At 46.6% G+C, this 19,335-nt stretch overlaps 2 protein-coding genes across 2 annotated transcripts in view; one reads left to right on the top strand and one right to left on the bottom strand.

Annotated features, from left to right (window-relative positions):
• Window positions 1-8,721, top strand: part of NT5DC3 (5'-nucleotidase domain containing 3) — a 66,547-nt gene extending 57,826 nt beyond the window's left edge. The window contains exon 14 of the mRNA XM_052639610.1: window positions 3,681-8,721. Within this exon, the coding sequence (XP_052495570.1) occupies window positions 3,681-3,933 (253 nt within the window). The 3' untranslated portion in view covers window positions 3,934-8,721. The remainder of the gene's footprint in view (window positions 1-3,680) is intronic.
• A 3,163-nt stretch (window positions 8,722-11,884) lies between these two features.
• Window positions 11,885-19,335, bottom strand: part of STAB2 (stabilin 2) — a 174,069-nt gene continuing 166,618 nt past the window's right edge. Inside the window, exons 66-69 of the mRNA XM_052640296.1 lie at window positions 17,166-17,264; window positions 16,213-16,341; window positions 15,178-15,294; window positions 11,885-11,935 (exon numbers count right to left, since the gene is read on the bottom strand). Of these exons, the coding sequence (XP_052496256.1) occupies window positions 11,885-11,935; window positions 15,178-15,294; window positions 16,213-16,341; window positions 17,166-17,264 (396 nt within the window). The remainder of the gene's footprint in view (window positions 11,936-15,177; window positions 15,295-16,212; window positions 16,342-17,165; window positions 17,265-19,335) is intronic.

Here is a 19,335-nt window from a genome sequence, read left to right as displayed (position 1 = left end):
TCTCTAAGGTTTGGAGGTAGCGCTCACTGCCTGGTTCTGACCTCTGAGCAGTGGCAGTCTGGTGGGACTGGTGTGCCTGGAAAGTGGGCAGAGTCCATTCCTCTGGGCTGCAGAAGCCACGGCTGTACTGAATTGATCCTCCTCCCTCTCAACGTGTTGGTTATTGGGAGTGTATTGGTTATTATAATGTGATTATTGGTATGAAATGTTGGGTGAGAGGGTGATGGGCATATGATGCATATATGCTTATAATGCAGGCTTCAAGGAGGTGCTTGAAGCTCTGTATTAGATGGTAGAGGTGTGCTTACATCACTGTAATATAATGCTTACTCTCCTAAAGTACTTTCGAGTTTGATACACTCTTATTTCTCTTACCTTATGTAGTTCTCACTATAACCTCACGAGAAGGGGACCTTGATCCTGTTCTGTAGATGAGGGAAGTTTGGAGACTCTGAGAATATTCTCCATTTCTGTGGACCTTCAGAAGTGGCTCTTTCACCTTCCATTTTTGTTTGGGAAATGGAGTGTGCATGTTTAGGGGCTCACACCTTGCCTCTGGAGCCTTCAGCCGTGTTCTGTCCACTGGCCTAAGTGGGGAATGTGGTCAGAACCATTTTGATGGATGAACAGACTGTTTTCCCAATGAGAAGTCAGGGCTACTCTAGGCTAATTTGAGTCCTGTGCATATAAAGTAGGAAGTTAAGAAACATCTGGAGTAACAGGCAAATTTAGCGTTGGAGTACAGAATGAAGCAGGGCAAAGGCTAATAGAGTTCTGTCAAGAGAATGCACTGGTCATAGCAAACACCCTCTTCCAACAACACAAGAGAAGACTCTGCACATGGACATCACCAGATGGTCAACACCGAAATCAGATTGATTATATTCTTTGCAGCCAAAGATGGAGAAGCTCTATACAGTCAGCAAAAACAAGACTGGGAGCTGACTGTGACTCAGATCATGAACTCCTTATTGCCAAATTCAGACTTAAACTGAAGAAAGTAGGGAAAATCACTAGACCATTCAGGTATGACCTAAATCAAATCCCTTATATAGTGGAAGTGAGAAATAGATTTAAGGGACTAGATCTGATAGATAGAGTGCCTGATGAACTATGGATTGAGGTTCGTGACATTGTACAGGAGACAGGGATCAAGACCATCCCCATGGAAAAGAAATGCAAAAAAGCAAAATGGCTGTCTGGGGAGGCCTTACAAATAGCTGTGAAAAGAAGAGAAGCGAAAAGCAAAGCAGAAAAGGAAAGATATAAGCATCTGAATGCAGAGTTCCAAAGAATAGCAAGAAGAGATAAGAAAGCCTTCTTCAGGGATCAGTGCAAAGAAATAGAGGAAAACAACAGAATGGGAAAGACTAGAGATCTCTTCAAGAAAATTAGAGATACCAAGGGAACATTTCACGCAAAGATGGGCTCAATAAAGGACAGAAATGGTATGGACCTAATAGAAGCAGAAGATATTAAGAGGTGGCAAGAATACACAGAAGAACTGTACAAAAAAGATCTTCATGACCAAGATAATCATGATGGTGTGATCACTCACCTAGAGCCAGACATCCTGGAATGTGAAGTCAAGTGGGCCTTAGAAAGCACCACTACGAACAAAGCTCGTGGAGGTGATGGAATTCCAGTTGAGCTATTTCAAAACCTGAAAGATGATGCTGTGAAAGTGCTACACTCAATATGCCAGCAAATTTGGAAAACTCAGCAGTGGCCACAGGACCGGAAAAGGTTTGTTTACATTCCATTCCCAAAGAAAGGCAAAGAATGATCAAACTACCACACAATTGCACTCATTTCACACGTTAGTAAAGTAATGCTCAAAATTCTCCAAGCCAGGCTTCAGCAATACGTGAACTGTGAACTTCCAGATGTTCAAGCTGGTTTTAGAAAAGGCAGGAGAACCAGAGATCAAATTACCAACATCCACTGGATCATCAAAAGAGCACGTGAGTTCCAGAGAAATATCTATTTATTGAAAGTTTATTGACTATGCCAAAACCTTTGACTATGTGGATCACCAGAAACTGTGGAAAATTCTGAAAGAGATGGGAATACCAGACCACCTGACCTGCCTCTTGAGAAATCTATATACAGGTCAGGAAGCAATAGTTAGAACTGGACATGAAACAATAGACAGGTTCCAAAAAGGAAAAGGAGAACGTCAAGGCTGTATATTGTCACCCTGCTTATTTAACTTATATTAACTTATTTAACTTATATTCATGAGAAATGCTGGGCTGGATGAAGCACAAGCTGGAATCAAGATTGCCGGGAGAAATATTAATAACCTCAGATATGCAGATGAAACCACCATTATGGCAGAAAGCTAAGAACTAAAGAGCCTCTTGATGAAAGTGAAAGAGGAGAGTGAAAAAGTTTGCTTAAAGCTCAATATTCAGAAAACTAAGATCATGGCATCTGGTCCCATCACTTCATGGAAAATAGATGGGGAAACAGTGGAAACAATGGCAGACTTTATTTTTGGGGGCTCCAAAATCACTGCAGCCAAAAATTAAAAGATGCTTACTCCTTGGAAGAAAAGTTATGACCAACCTAGACAGCATATTAAAAAGCAGAGACATTACTTCGCCAACAAAGGTCTGTCTAGTCAAAGCTATGGTTTTTCCAGTACTCGTATATAGATGTCAGGGTTGGACTATAAAGAAAACTGAGCACTGAAGATTGATGCTTTTGAACTGTGGTGTTGGAAAAGACTCTTGAGAGTCCCTTGGACTGCAAGGAAATCCAACCAGTCCATCCTAAAGGAAATCAGTCCTGAATATCCATTGAAAGGACTGATATTGAAGCTGAAACTCCAATACTTTGGCCACCTGATGTGAAGAACTGACTCATTTGAGAAGACCCTGATGCTGGGAAAGATTGAAGGTGGGAGGAGAAGGGGACGACCAAGCATAAGGTGGTGGGATGGCATCACCGACTCAATCGACGTGAGTTTGAGTAGACTCTGGGAGTTGGTGATGGACAAGGAGGCCTGGCGTGCTGCAGTCCATGGGGTTGCAAGAGTCGGACACGACTGAGCGACTGAGCTGAACTGAAGCATATGAAACAGTGATTAAAAATTTTTTTTATTGATGTATAGTTGATGTACAATATTATATTAGTTTCAGGTATACAACATAGTGATTCAAAATCTTTATGGATTTTGTAGCTTATTTTTTTAACTTTTAATTTTATGTTGGAGTATAACTGATTAAAAGTGTGTTAGTTTCAGATGTACAGTAAAGTGATTCAGTTATATAGATATATATGTGTAACATATAATGTATCTTTAAAAATATCTTTTGGCTGCACTGGGTCTCTGTTGCTACGCGCGGGCCTTCTCTAGGTGTGGGGTGTGGGCTTTTCTTGTTGCAGAGCACAGGCTCTAGGGCGCTCTGGCTTCAGGAGTTGCATTGCGTGGGCTCAGTAGTTGTGGCACGTGGGCTTAGTTGCCCAGCGGCATGTGGAATCTTCTCAGACCAGGGATCGCACCCACATACCCTGGAGCTGCAGGTGGATTCTTAGCCACTGGACCACCGGGAAGGTCCTACGTGTATCTCTTCTCTGTGGAACAGTGATCTTGGTGTCATCTGATGTCAGTAACTAAAAGCAGACCTTGGGGGAGTCACACTGTTGCTTTTTTTCTTCTCTTGCCTCTTCAGGGAAATGACCAAAGGTTTCTTCAATGCCCAGTTTGGGAGCTTGTTCCGCACAGACCAGAACCCCACATACTTCCTGCGGCGCCTGTCGCGGTTCGCCGACATCTACATGGCATCCCTGAGCTGCCTGCTGAACTACGACGTCAGCCACACCTTCTACCCCCGGCGGACCCCACTGCAGCATGAGCTGCCCGCCTGGTCTGACCAGCCCCCAGCTGCCCGGCTGCCGCTGCTGCAGGAGGCCCAGGCTAAGTAGCTGGCGGCCCCACCACCCCTGGGCACCAAAAGCCAGGACCGGTGATGGCCCCACGCTGGGCAGACTCTGCGGGGATGTGAGCATCCCTTTTGGAAATGATACAGATAGTCTTAGTGATACCTGTTTTGTACATTATGGAAGATACCCCCCAGCTCGTGGAGAAGGGAGCTCACAGCTCACAGAGCCCACCCTCCTATGCACGTGGGGAGGGGACAGCGGCTGGCCTCCTGTCGACACCCTGTGATCAGCCTTCTTGTTTCCCAAGGTACTGTATCCAGCATCAGACTTCCTGGGATGGGGAGTCTTCTTGATGTCCTGTATTCCAGCAGGTGACGTTTTGAAACTCTTCTTAACTCTTCTGTGGAAAGTGCGTGGAAAATGTTGAACACGCCCAGTGCTGGACCCGGTGACGTGCATCCACTGGTCAACTGCTGATGCTTTAGTGGGCACTTGGATAGCGTACCATGGTGTCAGCGGCAGAGATGGACCCCAGGTGGCAGCTGGTTCCCAGACATCTGGTACTAGGGCTCTGGCACACTGGTGCCTCCCTTGACAGCAGACTCAGCCTCCCTGGAGGTCTTATGTGAGAAAGAACAGGAGAAGTTGCAAGTCCTTGGCCTTGATTGTTCTCAGTATCCATTTCCTGTGTCTTGCCCCATGCAGGGGAAGGACCATGGTGCCCCAAGCGGTGGGCAGGTTCACTCTTCTCTTTCAGAAAAGGAGGACAAGGAGAGAAAAGCTTCTGGTTTAATGTCCTGCCAGAAGAGCAGACTGTAGAATGAGGCTGCTACCTGTGAACGAGCGAGAGGACCCAGTGCGTTTGTGGTGGGTATCCCAGGACTTTATAGCCCCTGACACTACCACCACACGTGTGTTGCTTGAACCTGCTCATTGGAGGATGAAAAATGAAACGAAAGAAAATGTCCTCATAATTTAATGCCGTATGGTGACCCCCTGCTGCCCTCCCATCAGGTGTTTTGCAATCTTGTTAAACTGTGTGTTACCAGAAACCATCCTCGTGGGAGGGCAGTGAGCAGATACCTTCTCTCCTGATTCATCAGCCGAGGAGAGGGGCTTGAATCCAGCCAGAGCGAGGGAGGTGGCTCTCTCTGCTTAGCTGTCTCCCACCTTCTCCCTTTAGATTGCTTTCTTGCCATGTTTATGTGTCTGTTTTGGGAATTTCTTTAGTGTCTGTGTTTAAGGTGGGGCAGATCAAGGACATTGAAGTTGAGAGAAACAAAGTTGGAAGTAGCCTCACTGAGTGAGTGTTCCCATTTCTGAGGACAAGGCAAGTGGCACCTATCCTTAAACCTGAAGGATACAGGGGCAGAGGAAAGGGGCTTGGGGAGAGACTGCCCGCTTATTTGGCATTTTTAATGGATTTGTGTGGAGCCAGCTGTTGAGGAAATGTGAGCGTGGCCTGCCACAGGCTACCTGCCCGAGTGCAGAAATTAGGTGACCTCTATAGCATGTTGTATGACGCTGTGTGTTTTAATGGGACTGTTGCTGTTTAGTCGACTCTTGGCAACCCCATGAACTGTAGCCCACCAGGCTCCTCTGTCCATGGGATTTCCCAACCAGGAATACTGGAGTGGGTTGTGACCTCCTTCTCCAGGGGATCTTCCTGACCCAGGTGTCGAACGCGCATTCCTGCATTGGCAGGTGGATTCTTTCCTGACTGAGCCACCAGGCGCACCTGTGATCTTTTCTTATATTTAACTAAAATAGTGAAGGTGACTCTAGACCTAATAGGCCCAGTTGGCCTTCTTTTTTCCCTTTATTATGAGCACAGGTGTCCATTCCTTTTTCAGGCTGCAGGAGGCACTTTGTTGGCTGTTTGTTAGTGCCTGGGGGTTTTAAGCATCAGAGTGTATTGGAGACTGGCATTTCAGGGGTGCAGGTGGCGTCCAGAACTGCTCAGTGTTGGGGTCCTCAGAGGATATGCTGGTGCTTTGGGCTGATAGTTTCTGCTTTGGAGAAGCTGGTGAGGAAGTAGGTATTTTAAAACTTTTTCTAATCAGGTATTCATTGGCTATCTCCTACGTGCCAGTGATAGGATGTTTTGTTTACTCAAGAAAATTGTTACTCAGAAACAACTCAGGACAGCTGTTCTGACTGCTTTCATGTATGACTGTTAGGAGACCCAAGCCTGGGGCAAGAAATACATTTTCTAGGTGTGTGAATAAGGAATTTTAATGACATCACCAATTAAGGTTGAGCAAACTCCAGGATATAGTGAAGAATAGGGAAGCCTGGCATGCTGCAGTCCATGGGGTTGCAAAGAGTCAGACATGAACAACAACTGTGGGCCGTGGCACGTGGTGGTACGGAGGTCTGTCTGCGGAGGACCCACCGAACACGTGCTGGGGCCAGCGCAATCGGTCAGGACTGCTGTCTCTGTACGAAGGACAGAGGGCTTCTCTTTGTCTGTGCTTCGTCGTTTTAATTTGTCACTGTCGTGACTCAGCTGGGATTCAGCACCCTGTACAGCATTCTGTTCCTCCTGGTTTAGCCTCTGGCGAGCCCGCTGATGAACGCATTTGGGTACAAGGGAAGGGAGTCTATTTTCTACCACTTAGAAGATCAGTTTGGAAAGTGAGCAGAATAAAATTATCTTGTACATTGAAAAATATTTTCCCTTTTTAGCATTAGTTAGACTGATTTTCTCAGAAGGATGTGAACAAAAATTCATAGTCGAGGGGCTGTCTGTGCCCCTAAGGCTCACCATAGCTGTAGCCAGTTGTCCGGGAAGGGACCTGCACAACTGTTTGTTCCAGAATCGTTTTTTTTAGTAGATGAAACCTGGCTTTTAATATATTTTAGGAGTTTGGCTTAGAGCTCCCACTTTCCTCCTAACATAGCCTTTAAAATTTTTTTTTCTTTTAAAAATTCCCTTCACCTCCACTAATGCCAGCTAACATAAACCACCTGTTACTGATTCAGGCCCATCTATGACTAAATTCCTAGTTGCTTTGAAGGCATTGGTCCTCTTAATTAGTGCCAAGGAGAAATACAAAGTCCTCTTTCCTGCTAGCTCATTTAGCTTGGGATGAAATAAATAGCTTCCCCCGCCCCTTTTCCTCCCCAAAGGCCTCTAGAGCAGTAGTGTGCTGAACACTGGAACTGCATCTGCTCTGCCAAGTGCTCATCTGTTGCCAAAGACCCACTTGGGGGCCCTGGTCTGGAATGTGCTCTCAGACTCAGTCTGGCCAGAGGCAGGGAGGGTTCCTTGATTGCTCCATTCAGCTACCCAGGAGCTGTGATGTGCTGGCTTAGTACTGATTTCCTTTTGTACTAATTTCCTTTCTTTTTTCCGTTAGCATATGGGAGCTAGGCTCCAAGCCTGGCTTAAGTGAAAACTGAAGTTGCTCAGTCGTGTCTGACTCTTTGCGACCCCATGGACTGTAGCCCACCAGGTTCCTCTCTCCATGGAATTTTCCAGGCAAGAGTACTGGAGTGGGTTGCCATTTCCTTGTCCAGGGTATCTTCCCAACCCAGGGATCGAGCCTGGGTCCTCCCACATTGCAGCCAGATGCTTTACCATCTGAGCCACCAGGGAAGCCCCCAAGTTTAGCTTAGCTTACCTTTAATACCCTAGTGGATTGAGGAAGAAAAAGGGAGTGAAGTTTCCCTAATGTAAGGTTCAGCACACTTTCCCTGTCAAGGACCAGACAGTAAAGACTTACAGCTTTGCGGGCCGTTTCCTGCAGCCCCTCCTCTAGGACTGGGCCTGCCTATGGTCCAGGGCAGCCTGGCCTCTGAAAACAGGCTGCCGGCTGGATTTGGCCCTTGGGTGGTGGTTTGCCGACCCCTGCATCGACAGACTGTGTGGGTGGCCATGATGAGATGATGACTTTGCTAAAAGTGTGTGTGCAGGGTGGTAAGCAACCACAGAACGCAACTGTGTGCAGCCAGTGTAAATAAGTTCTGTAGGCAAGTGCGCATCTTCCCCTACGAGCTTCTCTCTGGACATACTCACTTATGTGGCCAGTGGTAACATACTGTGTTTCCAGCACATGGCATGATTGTCAGCTGTGTGACTGAGTGGCCAGCTCGGCACTCATTGAAATATACCTCTCATTGTGCTCATCTGTGATTGTGCTAGTAGCGTTGTGATGGGCTTGGCTACCCTGAAGGACTTTATCCCCCAACTGCTGTGGGGGTTGGTTGCTGCTGGCTCACTGTCTGCAGCTGTGGGTCCTCTCTGGGAGCTTCCCCCTGTTGAAGAGTCCTGCCTCGGATGAGGGTGTGGTCAGACTCCCTCCCTGGAGCAACTCTGAAGGCCCATCAGCTCCTTCCTGCCCTCCTTCCCTTTTCCCAGGCGTGCATCCCAAGGACAGTTCCCTGTAAACTTCCCGTGTGAGACTCCCCACCTCATGCCTGCTCTCTGGAACTGACCCACAACACTGCTCTGTACTTTTCTACACTGCAGCCTTGAACTCTAACTTAGGACACTGTTTTCTAATTATTTAATAGAAGGACAGATGTTGCCTGTTTAATTTCAGGCACGGTAAATGCAAATTAGGTAGACTTGCTATTTATCCTGAATGTGAATTTGCTATTTATTCTAAATATTGATTTTATGTTACATGACGTCGAACTTACTGCCAAATAAAAGTTTGAATTATATTGTCCAGTTTACTCCCAGTCATCTGCTTTTGTGTGCTTCAGTTAGTGGCAAAAGTCACATCACATTCTCAGTCAGTTCAGTCGCTCAGTCGTGTCTGACTGTGACCCCATGAATCGCAGCACGCCAGGCCTCTGTGTTCATCACCATCTCCCGGAGTTCACTCAGACTCACGTCCATCGAGTACGTGATGCCATCCAGCCATCTCATCCTCGGTCGTCCCCTTCTTCTCCTGCCCCCAATCCCTCCCAGCATCAGAGTCTCTTCCAATGAGTCAACTCTTCTCATGAGGTGGCCAAAGTACTGGAGTTTCAGCTTTAGCATCATTCCTTCCAAAGAAATTAAGAGATGGCAAAGGTGAACGTCAACATTCTAGGAATCAGCGAACTAAAATGGACTGGAATGGGTGAATTTAACTCAGATGACCATTATATCTACTACTGTGGGCAGGAATCCCTCAGAAGAAATGGAGTAGCCATCATGATCAACAAGAGAGTCCAAAATGCAGTACTTGGATGCAATCTCAAAAACGACAGAATGATCTCTGTTTGTTGCCAAGGCATCACATTCTAATGTACCCAAAAAAGAATATCCCTGAGAAAAGGGGCAAAAGGTTGATAGTTCCTTCCTCACTACCCTGGTCTCCCCACCCTCAGGAAAGCACACTTGCCTGTTCTCAGAGCTTGAAGACCATGTAGTGAAGCCACAGAAGGAAAATGGGTGTGAATTTGGCCTTAGGTGGGCAGCAGTTGACCCACCTAGAATTTCTGTCTCTCACAGACAGTTCCCTCCTTGAGAACAAGGAGAAGACAGTGATCCACCTGTTTGTCTGCAAAGTACCAGGAGAATGGAAAATTGCAAGCAGTGTTTTAAGGGAAGCAAATACTGAATTAGGAGTGCATATTGTGAAGTCAGTTCACTGCTGGGTTTTGGATATACTTATATTTTGAAGAGCCTTTTTAAACTGAATGTGTTTAAACTTAATATCCTTGACCTCTCATTGTGCCAGGACCTTCATCTCCTTCCCTCCTCTCGCGGGTGCCTGCTGTTTTTCCTCTTAATCATGTGCCTTTCTGTCCCCTTGATGGTGGAGTTGGACTCACTAGTGAATCCATCTCACGGTCCCCTTGGGGAGCGAGTTCCTGGAGTGCCGGCATTGCCCCGTCACAGCACATTGTCCAAGAGGAGGTGGTAGATCGTGTCTCTGCCTGAAATGGGCATTTATTCCCTTTCCTGGAGTTGTGAGGAAGCTTCTGAGACTCCAGGGGCTTCTGAACTTTGGACTTGGCTCAGCAAAAACCCTGATGATTTGGAACAAAGCTGTTTGGGCCATGAGGGTGATGGAGGAGGTTCTGAGATCTGTTCATCCCAGCCTTTCCCATCTCCATTTCCCAGAGGGGGTTCCCGAGCCTGGCTAGTGCTACCCCTGGGGTAGCTTGCAAAAGGGTGGTGGGTGGGCTGGAGGCACTTGGTTGTCACAGTGATGGAGAGGCCACTTTGGGCCTTTTGAGGGTCTGGTGGACATCCAGCCTTGCACAGAGTTCTGCATGGACAAGAACTGGCCCGATTCTGAACGTTTCATATAAATGGAATCATACGGTATGTGGTCTTTTGTGTCTGACTTCTTTCACTGAGCGTCATGTTTTCAAGGTTCATCCATGGTGTCGCATGTATTAGTACTTAGTTCTGTTTTGGGGTGGAATGCTATTTCATTGTGTGGCAAGATGCAGTTTGGTTATTCATTCGTAAGTCAGTAGACATTTGGTTTGTTTCCATGTTTTGGCTATTATGAATAATACTAATAATGCTACCTCTATAAGTTGTTGTATGGACATGTGTTCATTTCTCTTGGGTCTGTACCCAGGAGTGGAATTTCTGGATCACGTGGTAATTCTATGTTTAACTTTTCGAGGAACCGCTGGACTGTTTTCCACAGTAGGGGCACAATTTTACATTCCCACCAACAAAGTAGAAGGGATCCAGTTTCTCCACACCCTTGCGGATACTGGTTATTGTCTGTCTTTTAAGGATGGCCATCCTCGTGGGTGTGAAGTGGTATCTCCTGTGGTTATTATGTCTTCTTCACACAAACAAGCAAACCAAACAGAATTAAGAAAGAAGCACTCTTAATGCAGATGTTGGCTAACTAACAGCCCTAATGAGCCCTAATGAGTTGATTTTACCTTCAGAGTTTGACCCCATCACTTCATGGGAAATAGATGGGGAAACAGTGTCAGACTTTATGTTTGGGGCTCCAAAATCGTGGCAGGTGGTGATTGCAGCCATGAAATTAAAAGACGCTTGCTTACTCCTTGGAAGGAAAGTTATGACCAACCTAGATAGCATATTCAAAAGCAGACATTACTTTGCCAACAAAGGTCCGTCTAGTCAAGGCTATGGTTTTTCCAGTAGTTATGTATGGATGTGAGAGTTGGACTGTGAAGAAAGCTGAAAAAAGAATTGATGCTTTTGAACTGTGGTGTTGGAGAAGACTCTTGAGAGTCCCTTGGACTGCAAGGAGATCCAACCAGTCCATTCTAAAGGAGATCAGCCCTGGGATTTCTTTGGAAGGAATGATGCTAAAGCTGAAACTCCAGTACTTTGGCCACCTCATGCGAAGAGTTGACTCATTGGAAAAGACTCTGATGCTGGGAGGGATTGGGGGCAGGAGGAGAAGGGGACGACAGAAGATGAGATGGCTGGATGGCATCACTGACTCGATGGACATGAGTTTGAGTGAACTCCAGGAGTTGGTGATGGACAGGGAGGCCTGGTGTGCTGCAATTCACGGGGTCGCAAAGAGTCGGACATGACTGAGCGACTGAACTAAACTGATGGCAAATGGTCGATTTGTTTCCCCAGACACTGGATTTGTTCCACTGACTTTATTTCTGTTCTGTAACCAATAGTTGAGCACATTTCACATGCGACACACTGTGCTGGGTGCCAGGGTACAAAGATGAATGAGGAAGGTCTCTGCCTTCAGAAGCTTACAGTCTAACAGGGAAATAAGGTCACTAGAGTGCTGGGCAAAAGGTAAAAGGTGCTACTGAAGGTTGGGGAAGATAGCAGAGGGTCAGGGAGGGAGCAGTCCCCTGGGTGGTGGGTGGGCTTAACATGGGCTCTCACCCATAGAAACAGAATATCCCCTGGATCAACTGAAGAGATGAGGTACTGTTTGAGTGCTCCAGAATTTGAAATGTTAAAGGAGCTTACATTTCCCACAGTCAACTGGGGCTGAGGATTCACAGTTGATGGCCTTTCTGAGGTGGCTCTGGGGACCCAGGTGGCAGCAGTGATGTCTGGATGGGGCAGGTCCAGCCCTCATAGTGCCCCCAGGGGGTCACTGCTGTCCAGCTGCTGGTCGCCAGGGTCCTGGAAAAGAGAAGTCTGTGAACTAGGCAGAAGGTGCATCCTTCCAGGTTGAGCATAATATTGGCTACTGGTCTGTGGCCTTGGCGGGTTTAGGACACACTGGTTGTTTAGTTGCTAAGTCATGTCCAACTCTTTTGTGACCCCATGGACTAGCCCACCAGGCTACTTTGTCCATGCGATTTTCTAAGCAAGAATACTGGAGTGGGTTGCCATTTCCTTCTCCAGGGGATCTTCCCGACCCAGGGATTGAACCTGTATCTCCTGTACTGGCAGGTGAATTCTTTACCACTGAAGCCCTGGGGAAAGCCCTTAGGACATGCTACCCCCAATACAGTAACTTGGCTTGTTAAATGTCAAACTGCAGGAATTCTTTTAAATGACAGAAGCAGGAAGGTCACTCTGACTAACTCTGCCCCCTACCTTTTCCCCTGAAATGGGTAATGAAATTCTCTGATGAAATTTTCTTTAGAGGAAAGAAGAGGCATCACTTCTGGGGAGCTGGGGGCCAAGAAACCTGTACAAACAAACCTTGTTCACTAACCCTTATCTTCCTAGTGACTTCTTCACCATTTACTACCTCTAGGTGCAAAGGCTTCCTGTTCCAGTCCCTTCTTTGGGTCTTCATTTTCTCATGAAGGCTCCCACGTACACATAAATGTTCAATAAAATATATATGCTCTTCTGTGAGTCTGTCTACCAGTTTACTTTTCAGGCCCAGCCGCGAATCATCAGAGGGTCAAGGAGAACGTTTTTTCTCCCTTTCAGCCTAAAAACACTATTTTTCCTGCAGTCTCTTGTGAACACATCCGGTGACAGCGAGGGTGGCTTCACGCTGCTGTCCTGTGGCTCGTGGCCTGAACATGGGTACGGTCTCGGCTGTTTGAAGGTATGTGGCCCTGAACAAGTCATTTCACCTCTGCAGTGTTTTTCTCATCTATTAAGGGGCCTAATAATATTTACCTGACAGGGAGGTGTGTGAATTAAGTTAGATACTACTCTAAGGAAAATAAAACCACCCCACAAAACATGGCTGTTACTCTGATTACAAAAAAATATCCTTTCCGGTTGACAGTTCATCCTGAACTGGGTCTGATCAGAAGCAACAGTCCAGAGGCGGCCTCCTGAACCTCCTGCTGTCTGTGGCTCTGATCAGACCGCAGCTCTGTCCGTTCACATAATGGATGCTCACAGTGTGTGGATTGGCTCCAGGCTCCAAGGAGGCAACACCTGCTACTCCAACATAAAAGGCATGAGAATAAAGCAGATTTGGGGCTGGTGCCCTCAGCTTAGGATTCCTGTAACTGGAACATTTTTGCCACCTGGTCTGATTAGGAAGGGTGAACTGAGTCCTGTCTCTTAGGATACTCTCACCTGCCTCAGGTGAGTATTCCATGGACAGTGCTCATGGGGCCCCGAGAAGAGGCCAGACAGCTGAGACGCCATGGAGAGCCCTGAACAGAATGTGTAATTTTCCCCCTTGCTTTTAAAATGAGATTAATTTCCATATCACAAGGCTTACAGAAATCGACTGTTAATAAATGCAGCTTAACTGAACTTGCCCTTGCAATTTGGACTAGAAACCTTTACATGGGTTTGATTAAAAAGCAATAGGATTTATGATCTGATTACTTTTCAGTACTGCAAATATATTAAATCTACTACCACAGGCACTGAGAACCATGGGATAGTTGCATTTGGTTCACTAGAAAAAAAACAAGTGTTGCATTCTATAAGCTTAAAATGGTACAACAGAATACTGTAATGTTTCAGTGCCAACTTATAAAAATTCAGTATAACCACTGCCCCATGGACTTCAGGTGCATCACCCTCCCAGTGTGGATATGTTCACCACCCTGGAAGCTCTCTGAACCCCCTACCATTGGGATTTATGGATGATGATGGAATAGAAGGATGTGAGCTCACCTCTTATGAAAACACCAAAATTAAAGTAAGGCTTTCATTCAGATTTAACAGAGAAATCAAAAGCTTTGCAGACAAGCAAAAGCCAAGAATTCAGCACCACCAGACCACCTTTGTAACAAATGCTAAAGGAACTACTCTTAAGTGGACAAGGCCACAACTAGAAACAAAATCATGACTAGAAAAGCTCACTGGTAAAGGCAAACATCCAGTAAAGGATGGATATCACACAGAAGTGATATCAAAACCAGCAGTCATGAGAAGAGGAGAGCACAAATGCAGGATGTTGGAAATGTATTTGAAATGAAAAGACCAGCAACTTAAGATAATCTTGTTTATATATGCACTGCTCTAACAAAACCTCACAGTAACTACGAACAAATCTATAATAGATACACATTTTTAAAAAGAGGGGGAGTTTTTATGGAGACTTCTTCACATCGACTATCAGCTACATTTCTAGCCTTTCTCTCCCTCTGGAGAGTGAAGAGTGGAACTGAAAAATCCCAGCCTTCGAATCACGGTTTGGTCTTTCCGGTGACCAGCCCCCATCCAGAAAGCACACAGGAGCCAACCCAGAATCTCAGAACAAAGAATGTCTCTAGTACTCTTACCACTTAGGAAATCAGAGGAGTTAATGAGCTCTGGGGCAAAGACCAATATGTTTTCTTTTATCTCACTCTTAGCTTCTCAGTTCAGACCTGGTAACATAGGCAGAGTGTGTCTCTCACATTTGATGTGAATGTGTTCCCTGCCATGGTGCTGAGGTCAGTGGTGGCACCATCCAAGCTCAAGGGTCACTAATTCTAGAAACAAGTGGCCCTTTCTTGGAAGACCAGAGCAGAACCCATGCCCCTAGATAAAAAAAAAAAAAACTTCATCAAAGAGACGTAGCTCCTAAAGTAAGAAGCAGCTCTGACAATAGGCAGAAGAATCCTGAACAACAGTGTAAATGTTGAAGCAGTTTTAGGTCTTCCTTTGTGCCTCGTCAGTGGTAGTGGCAGAATTCAGCCCAAGATTTCTTCTCCTTGTCACCTTGCACCTGGGCACAAGGTTGGGGTTGTGCAACCCCTAGTTCTTTTCTAGATCTAACCGATGGACGCCTCTGCAATCCACAATCCGCCCAGGAGAGCTCAGAACACAGAACAACCACAGGGCTTCACCCAACTTGCTTCTAGGCTTGTAGCCTGGAGACGTGTCCTAGAAGTGAGATTTCTTGGCACAGTGCTCTCCACAGGTCTGCTGAAAGACATCATTGCCTTGCCTGCCGCCCCCCCGCCGCCTCCCAGCTGAACCTGTTTTAGATGAAAAGACAAACTCACTGTGAAGGGGTCGTAGGAAGGTTCTGGGGTTGCTGAAGTTGTGCTCTCGTACATGGGGTTCGAGATGTTCTCAGGCTGGTGCTTGCCAAGAGCTGCGACGTCAATGTCCTCTTCCGACTGCTCGGACAGACAAGCACAGGGCTGAGCACCACAAAGTCCCCAAGGTGGGGTGTTGCAGCCAAGTCGGAAGCTAAGGTAAGCCCCGCCCCCACCTCCACCTCTGGGAACTTTTCTGTTGTCCTTTTATTGAGATCTGACTTAGATGTAATATCATGTACCAATCTTAAGTGTTCAGCTCAATGACTTCTTAAATATGTTCACCCATGTGTGACCAGCACCCAAATCAGCACACACGGCATCTGCATCCTCCAGGAGGTGCCCTTACACCCCCTGCCTGCCAATATCTGGTCCTGCCCATGGTAACTGCTTTTCTGACTCCCATCACCTGGAATGGTTTTGCCTGTCCTTGAACTTAATATGAAAGGAAGCGTGCAGCATGGCACTTCTGCTAAATGTGATGTATACAATGCTTGTACAGGTTATCTGCCAGAAGGAATTGACCTACGGCTGCAGCCGTATCTGGCCCACAGGGTCTCCCATGGTGAGCTCCTGGATGTGGGCTCAGCCATTCAAATAGGGCCAGTGTGTTTCACGGGCTGTGACCTGAGGCCTCTGGCTGCGCAGGCCCCCCACCGTGTCTCCACCCTCAGGGTCAGCTTTGAAGCTTGTCTTCTGATTCCTCCAAGGTGAGTGGCCTCCTGGGCCCTGGTGAATTTGGCTCCAAGCCACACCTGTGGCATGAAGGGCTACTGGCTGCCCTTCACCCTCCTCCATCCTCTGACTCAGCTAGGTAGAGGGCCCTGGAGCTGCCACTGCTGATCTCTTCAGGGCAGAGGCCCCGTCCAGGAGACAGGGAACATGTGCCAAGCACTCAGCGAGCTCCCTGAAGCAGCCAGTCTGCTGGAGTAGCCCAGAGCCAGGGCTGGGACTCAGAGTGAACCCCCATCCCCATGGTCCTGTTTTTCTCTGTCTCACCTCAAAATGCTGGAAGCCAATCGTTCTCCGGTTTAGTCGAAAGTAGGAGTACGCTGCCAAAGCAATGGCTCCGATGACCAGGATGATGGCAAAGAACACTCCTGTTCCCAGGCCGGTGTGGCCTGACGTCTAGACAAAGAAAGGGCAGCGGCTGGTATCAGAACTGGTGACCTCCCCAAAGAGGCGTGCTTCCTGGAGCCCACCCCATTCTGGCTTGCCTGAGGCATCTTGTGCCGGCTGGGATAAAAATAATGATAAAGCTGTCAATATGTATGTATCTAGCCCTTACTACTTGCAGGGTCTGTTCTTAGCTCCCTTACATAAAATAATCCATTTAAATGTATAATAACACAAAGAGATAAGAATAGTTTCTACTGTTTCCATTTTTACATGGGAGAATGGAGACACAGAGAGGGTAAGCACTTGTCCAGTGTCACACAGCCCATGAGTGGTAGAGGTGGGCTTTGAAGTCAGCCTGGTTTTGGCGCTTCATAACTTTAGAACAAAGTTAAAAAACTAACATCACTGCCAACAAACCACAGCCAGCTGACCAACTCTTATAAAGCATGTGCCAGGGACTGTCTTTATTATTTTACATTAACTCTTTGTCTTCCCAAGGATCCAGGGAAGAAGGAATTTTGACCTCCATTTTGCAGATAAGAAAAAATGGGGCTTGATGATGTTTCTGGGGCTTGTCTGAGTTCACATGGTTACAAAGTGGAGGGGCTCAGGATTTTCACTCCCCTTCCAGTGGTTTCTCCACTGGCACACCCTGCCCTTTCCATTCAGCAAATATTGGTGGTGACGGGTGTTATGTCACTAACACACTGGATGGGGGCTGGGCATCCCTGAGGCCAGCTGCCATGGATGGGGTGGACAGGGCTTCCAGGAGTAGCCTGCTACTTGGGGAATGGACATCAAGGCTCCTTCTTACCAGGACTCTGGATACTCACCCCTGAGGGAGCTTTTAAAGGCTTGGAAATGACATGAATAATCCCATTGGAGGCAAAGACGTCCCACTGCAGAATGGCTCTTCCATCGACGAACCTGGTCTAGGGAAGTGAGAAGAGGGCTATCGGAGATCTCTGACCATCTGATTCTTTCTTTCCATGTGGGCAGCCCTTCCATGGAGGAAAGTTGTCCAGTTTCCCTGAAGTCCTAGAGCCTGGGTTCAGGCCCATCCTCACCGACAAGCAGTATGGGGCTTGTGCTCGCCCTCTGGACAGCCCAGAACACAACACATTAGTAGTTCTTGTGCCAACAAACTGTTCTGGGATGCAGAGAACCCAGGAGGTCATTCTATCCAGCCTGCTTGTTTAACAGATGAGGGGTCAGAAGGAAAATGGTGTGATCACATAGTTCGTAACCATACAAACCAAGATCACATAGATAGTAGGTGGCAAACCCCATGCCTTAACTCCAGACCCACTGCTGTGAACATCACACCACACAAGAAAGGGATGTTAAGTGAGCTAATTCCTTGCTAATCAAAGTGTGATCCACTGGCTTGTGGTGTGGGCAGACACCCAGGAGTTGATTAGAAATGCAGAACCCGGGGCCCCACAACCCAACTGCTGAATTACAATATGCATTTTAACAAACTCATAAGTGATTTACATGCCTGTTAAAGTTTGAGAAGTACTGGTCTAAACTACTGATCTTCAATAATAAAGATCATTTATTAGCTAAGTATTAAAAATATTCATTAGGTGGTGAATGAATGAATATTTATTCATTCCCTGGTGGTCCAATGATTAGACAGGGGACACTGGTTTGATCCCTGGCCCGGGAAGATCCCACATGCCTTGGAGCAACTGAACCCATGTGCCACAATTACTGAACCTGTGCCCTAGGCCACAACTACTGAGCCCATACACCATAATTGCTGAAGCCTGTGTGCCCCAGAGCCCATGCTCTGCAACAAGAGAAGCCACTGCAATGAGAAGCCCATGTGCAGCAATGAAGACCCAGTGCAGCCAAAAATAACTAAATAAAATTTAAGAATATACAGTGTTTATAAAAAATATTAATTTAGCCCTTGCTACATAAAGCTGAAGCTCCAGTACTTTGGCCACCTCATGCGAAGAGTTGACTCATTGGAAAAGACTGATGCTGGGAGGGGTTGGGGGCAGGAGGAGAAGGGGACAACCGAGGATGAGATGGCTGGATGGCATCACGGACTCGATGGATGTGTCTGAGTGAACTCCGGGAGTTGGTGATGGACAGGGAGGCCTGGCGTGCTGCGATTCATGGGGTTGCAAAGAGTCGGGCACGACTGAGCGACTGAACTGAACTGAACTGAACATGTCAGATACCATTATCACACATCAAAATCCCTGAATCACTGAATCTCCATAAAAGCGTATGATCTGACAAAACCACAATTAATTATCACTTCACACCAGTGAGAATGGCCATCATCAAAAAGTTTACAAATAATTATTAATGCTGGAGAGGGTGTGCAAAAAAGGGAACCCTCCTACAGTGCTGGTGGGAATATAAATTGGTGCAACAACTATGGAGAACAGTATGGAGTTTCCTCAAAATACTAAAATTAGAGCAACCACATGATCTTGCAATCCCACTCTTGGCAAATTGCTAGAGAAAAACCATAATTCAAAATGATACATGCACCCTAATGTTTATGGTAGCACTATTACAGGAGTCAAGACTTGGAAGCAACTTAAATGAGCATCAACAGATGAATGAATAAAGAAGATGTGGTACACATGTACAATGGAATATTACTCAGCCATAAAAAGAATGAAATAATGCCATTTGCAGCAACATGGATGGAGGAGCCTGGTGGGCTGCAGTCCATGGGGTCGCGAAGAGTCTGACACGACTGAGCAACTTCGCTTTCACTTTTCACTTTAATACATTGGAGAAGGAAATGGCAACTCTCTCCAGCGTTCTTGCCTGGAGAATCCCAGGGACGGCGGAGCCTGGTGGGCTGCCGACTATGGGATTACACAGAGTTGGACACGACTGAAGTGACTTAGCAGCAGCAGCAACATGGATGGACCTAGATTACCTTACTGAATAAGTCAGAAAGGTAAATTTTGAATGTATTATATATGGAATCTAAAAGAAAAAGACGAAATTGTCTCCAAAACAGAAATA

This window comes from Budorcas taxicolor, chromosome 5 (genome assembly GCF_023091745.1).
Source record: "Budorcas taxicolor isolate Tak-1 chromosome 5, Takin1.1, whole genome shotgun sequence".
NCBI classification, from domain to species: domain Eukaryota; kingdom Metazoa; phylum Chordata; class Mammalia; order Artiodactyla; family Bovidae; genus Budorcas; species Budorcas taxicolor.
The sequence above is the reverse complement of the archived record's forward strand: the minus strand, read 5'-3'. Positions and strand labels throughout refer to the sequence as shown.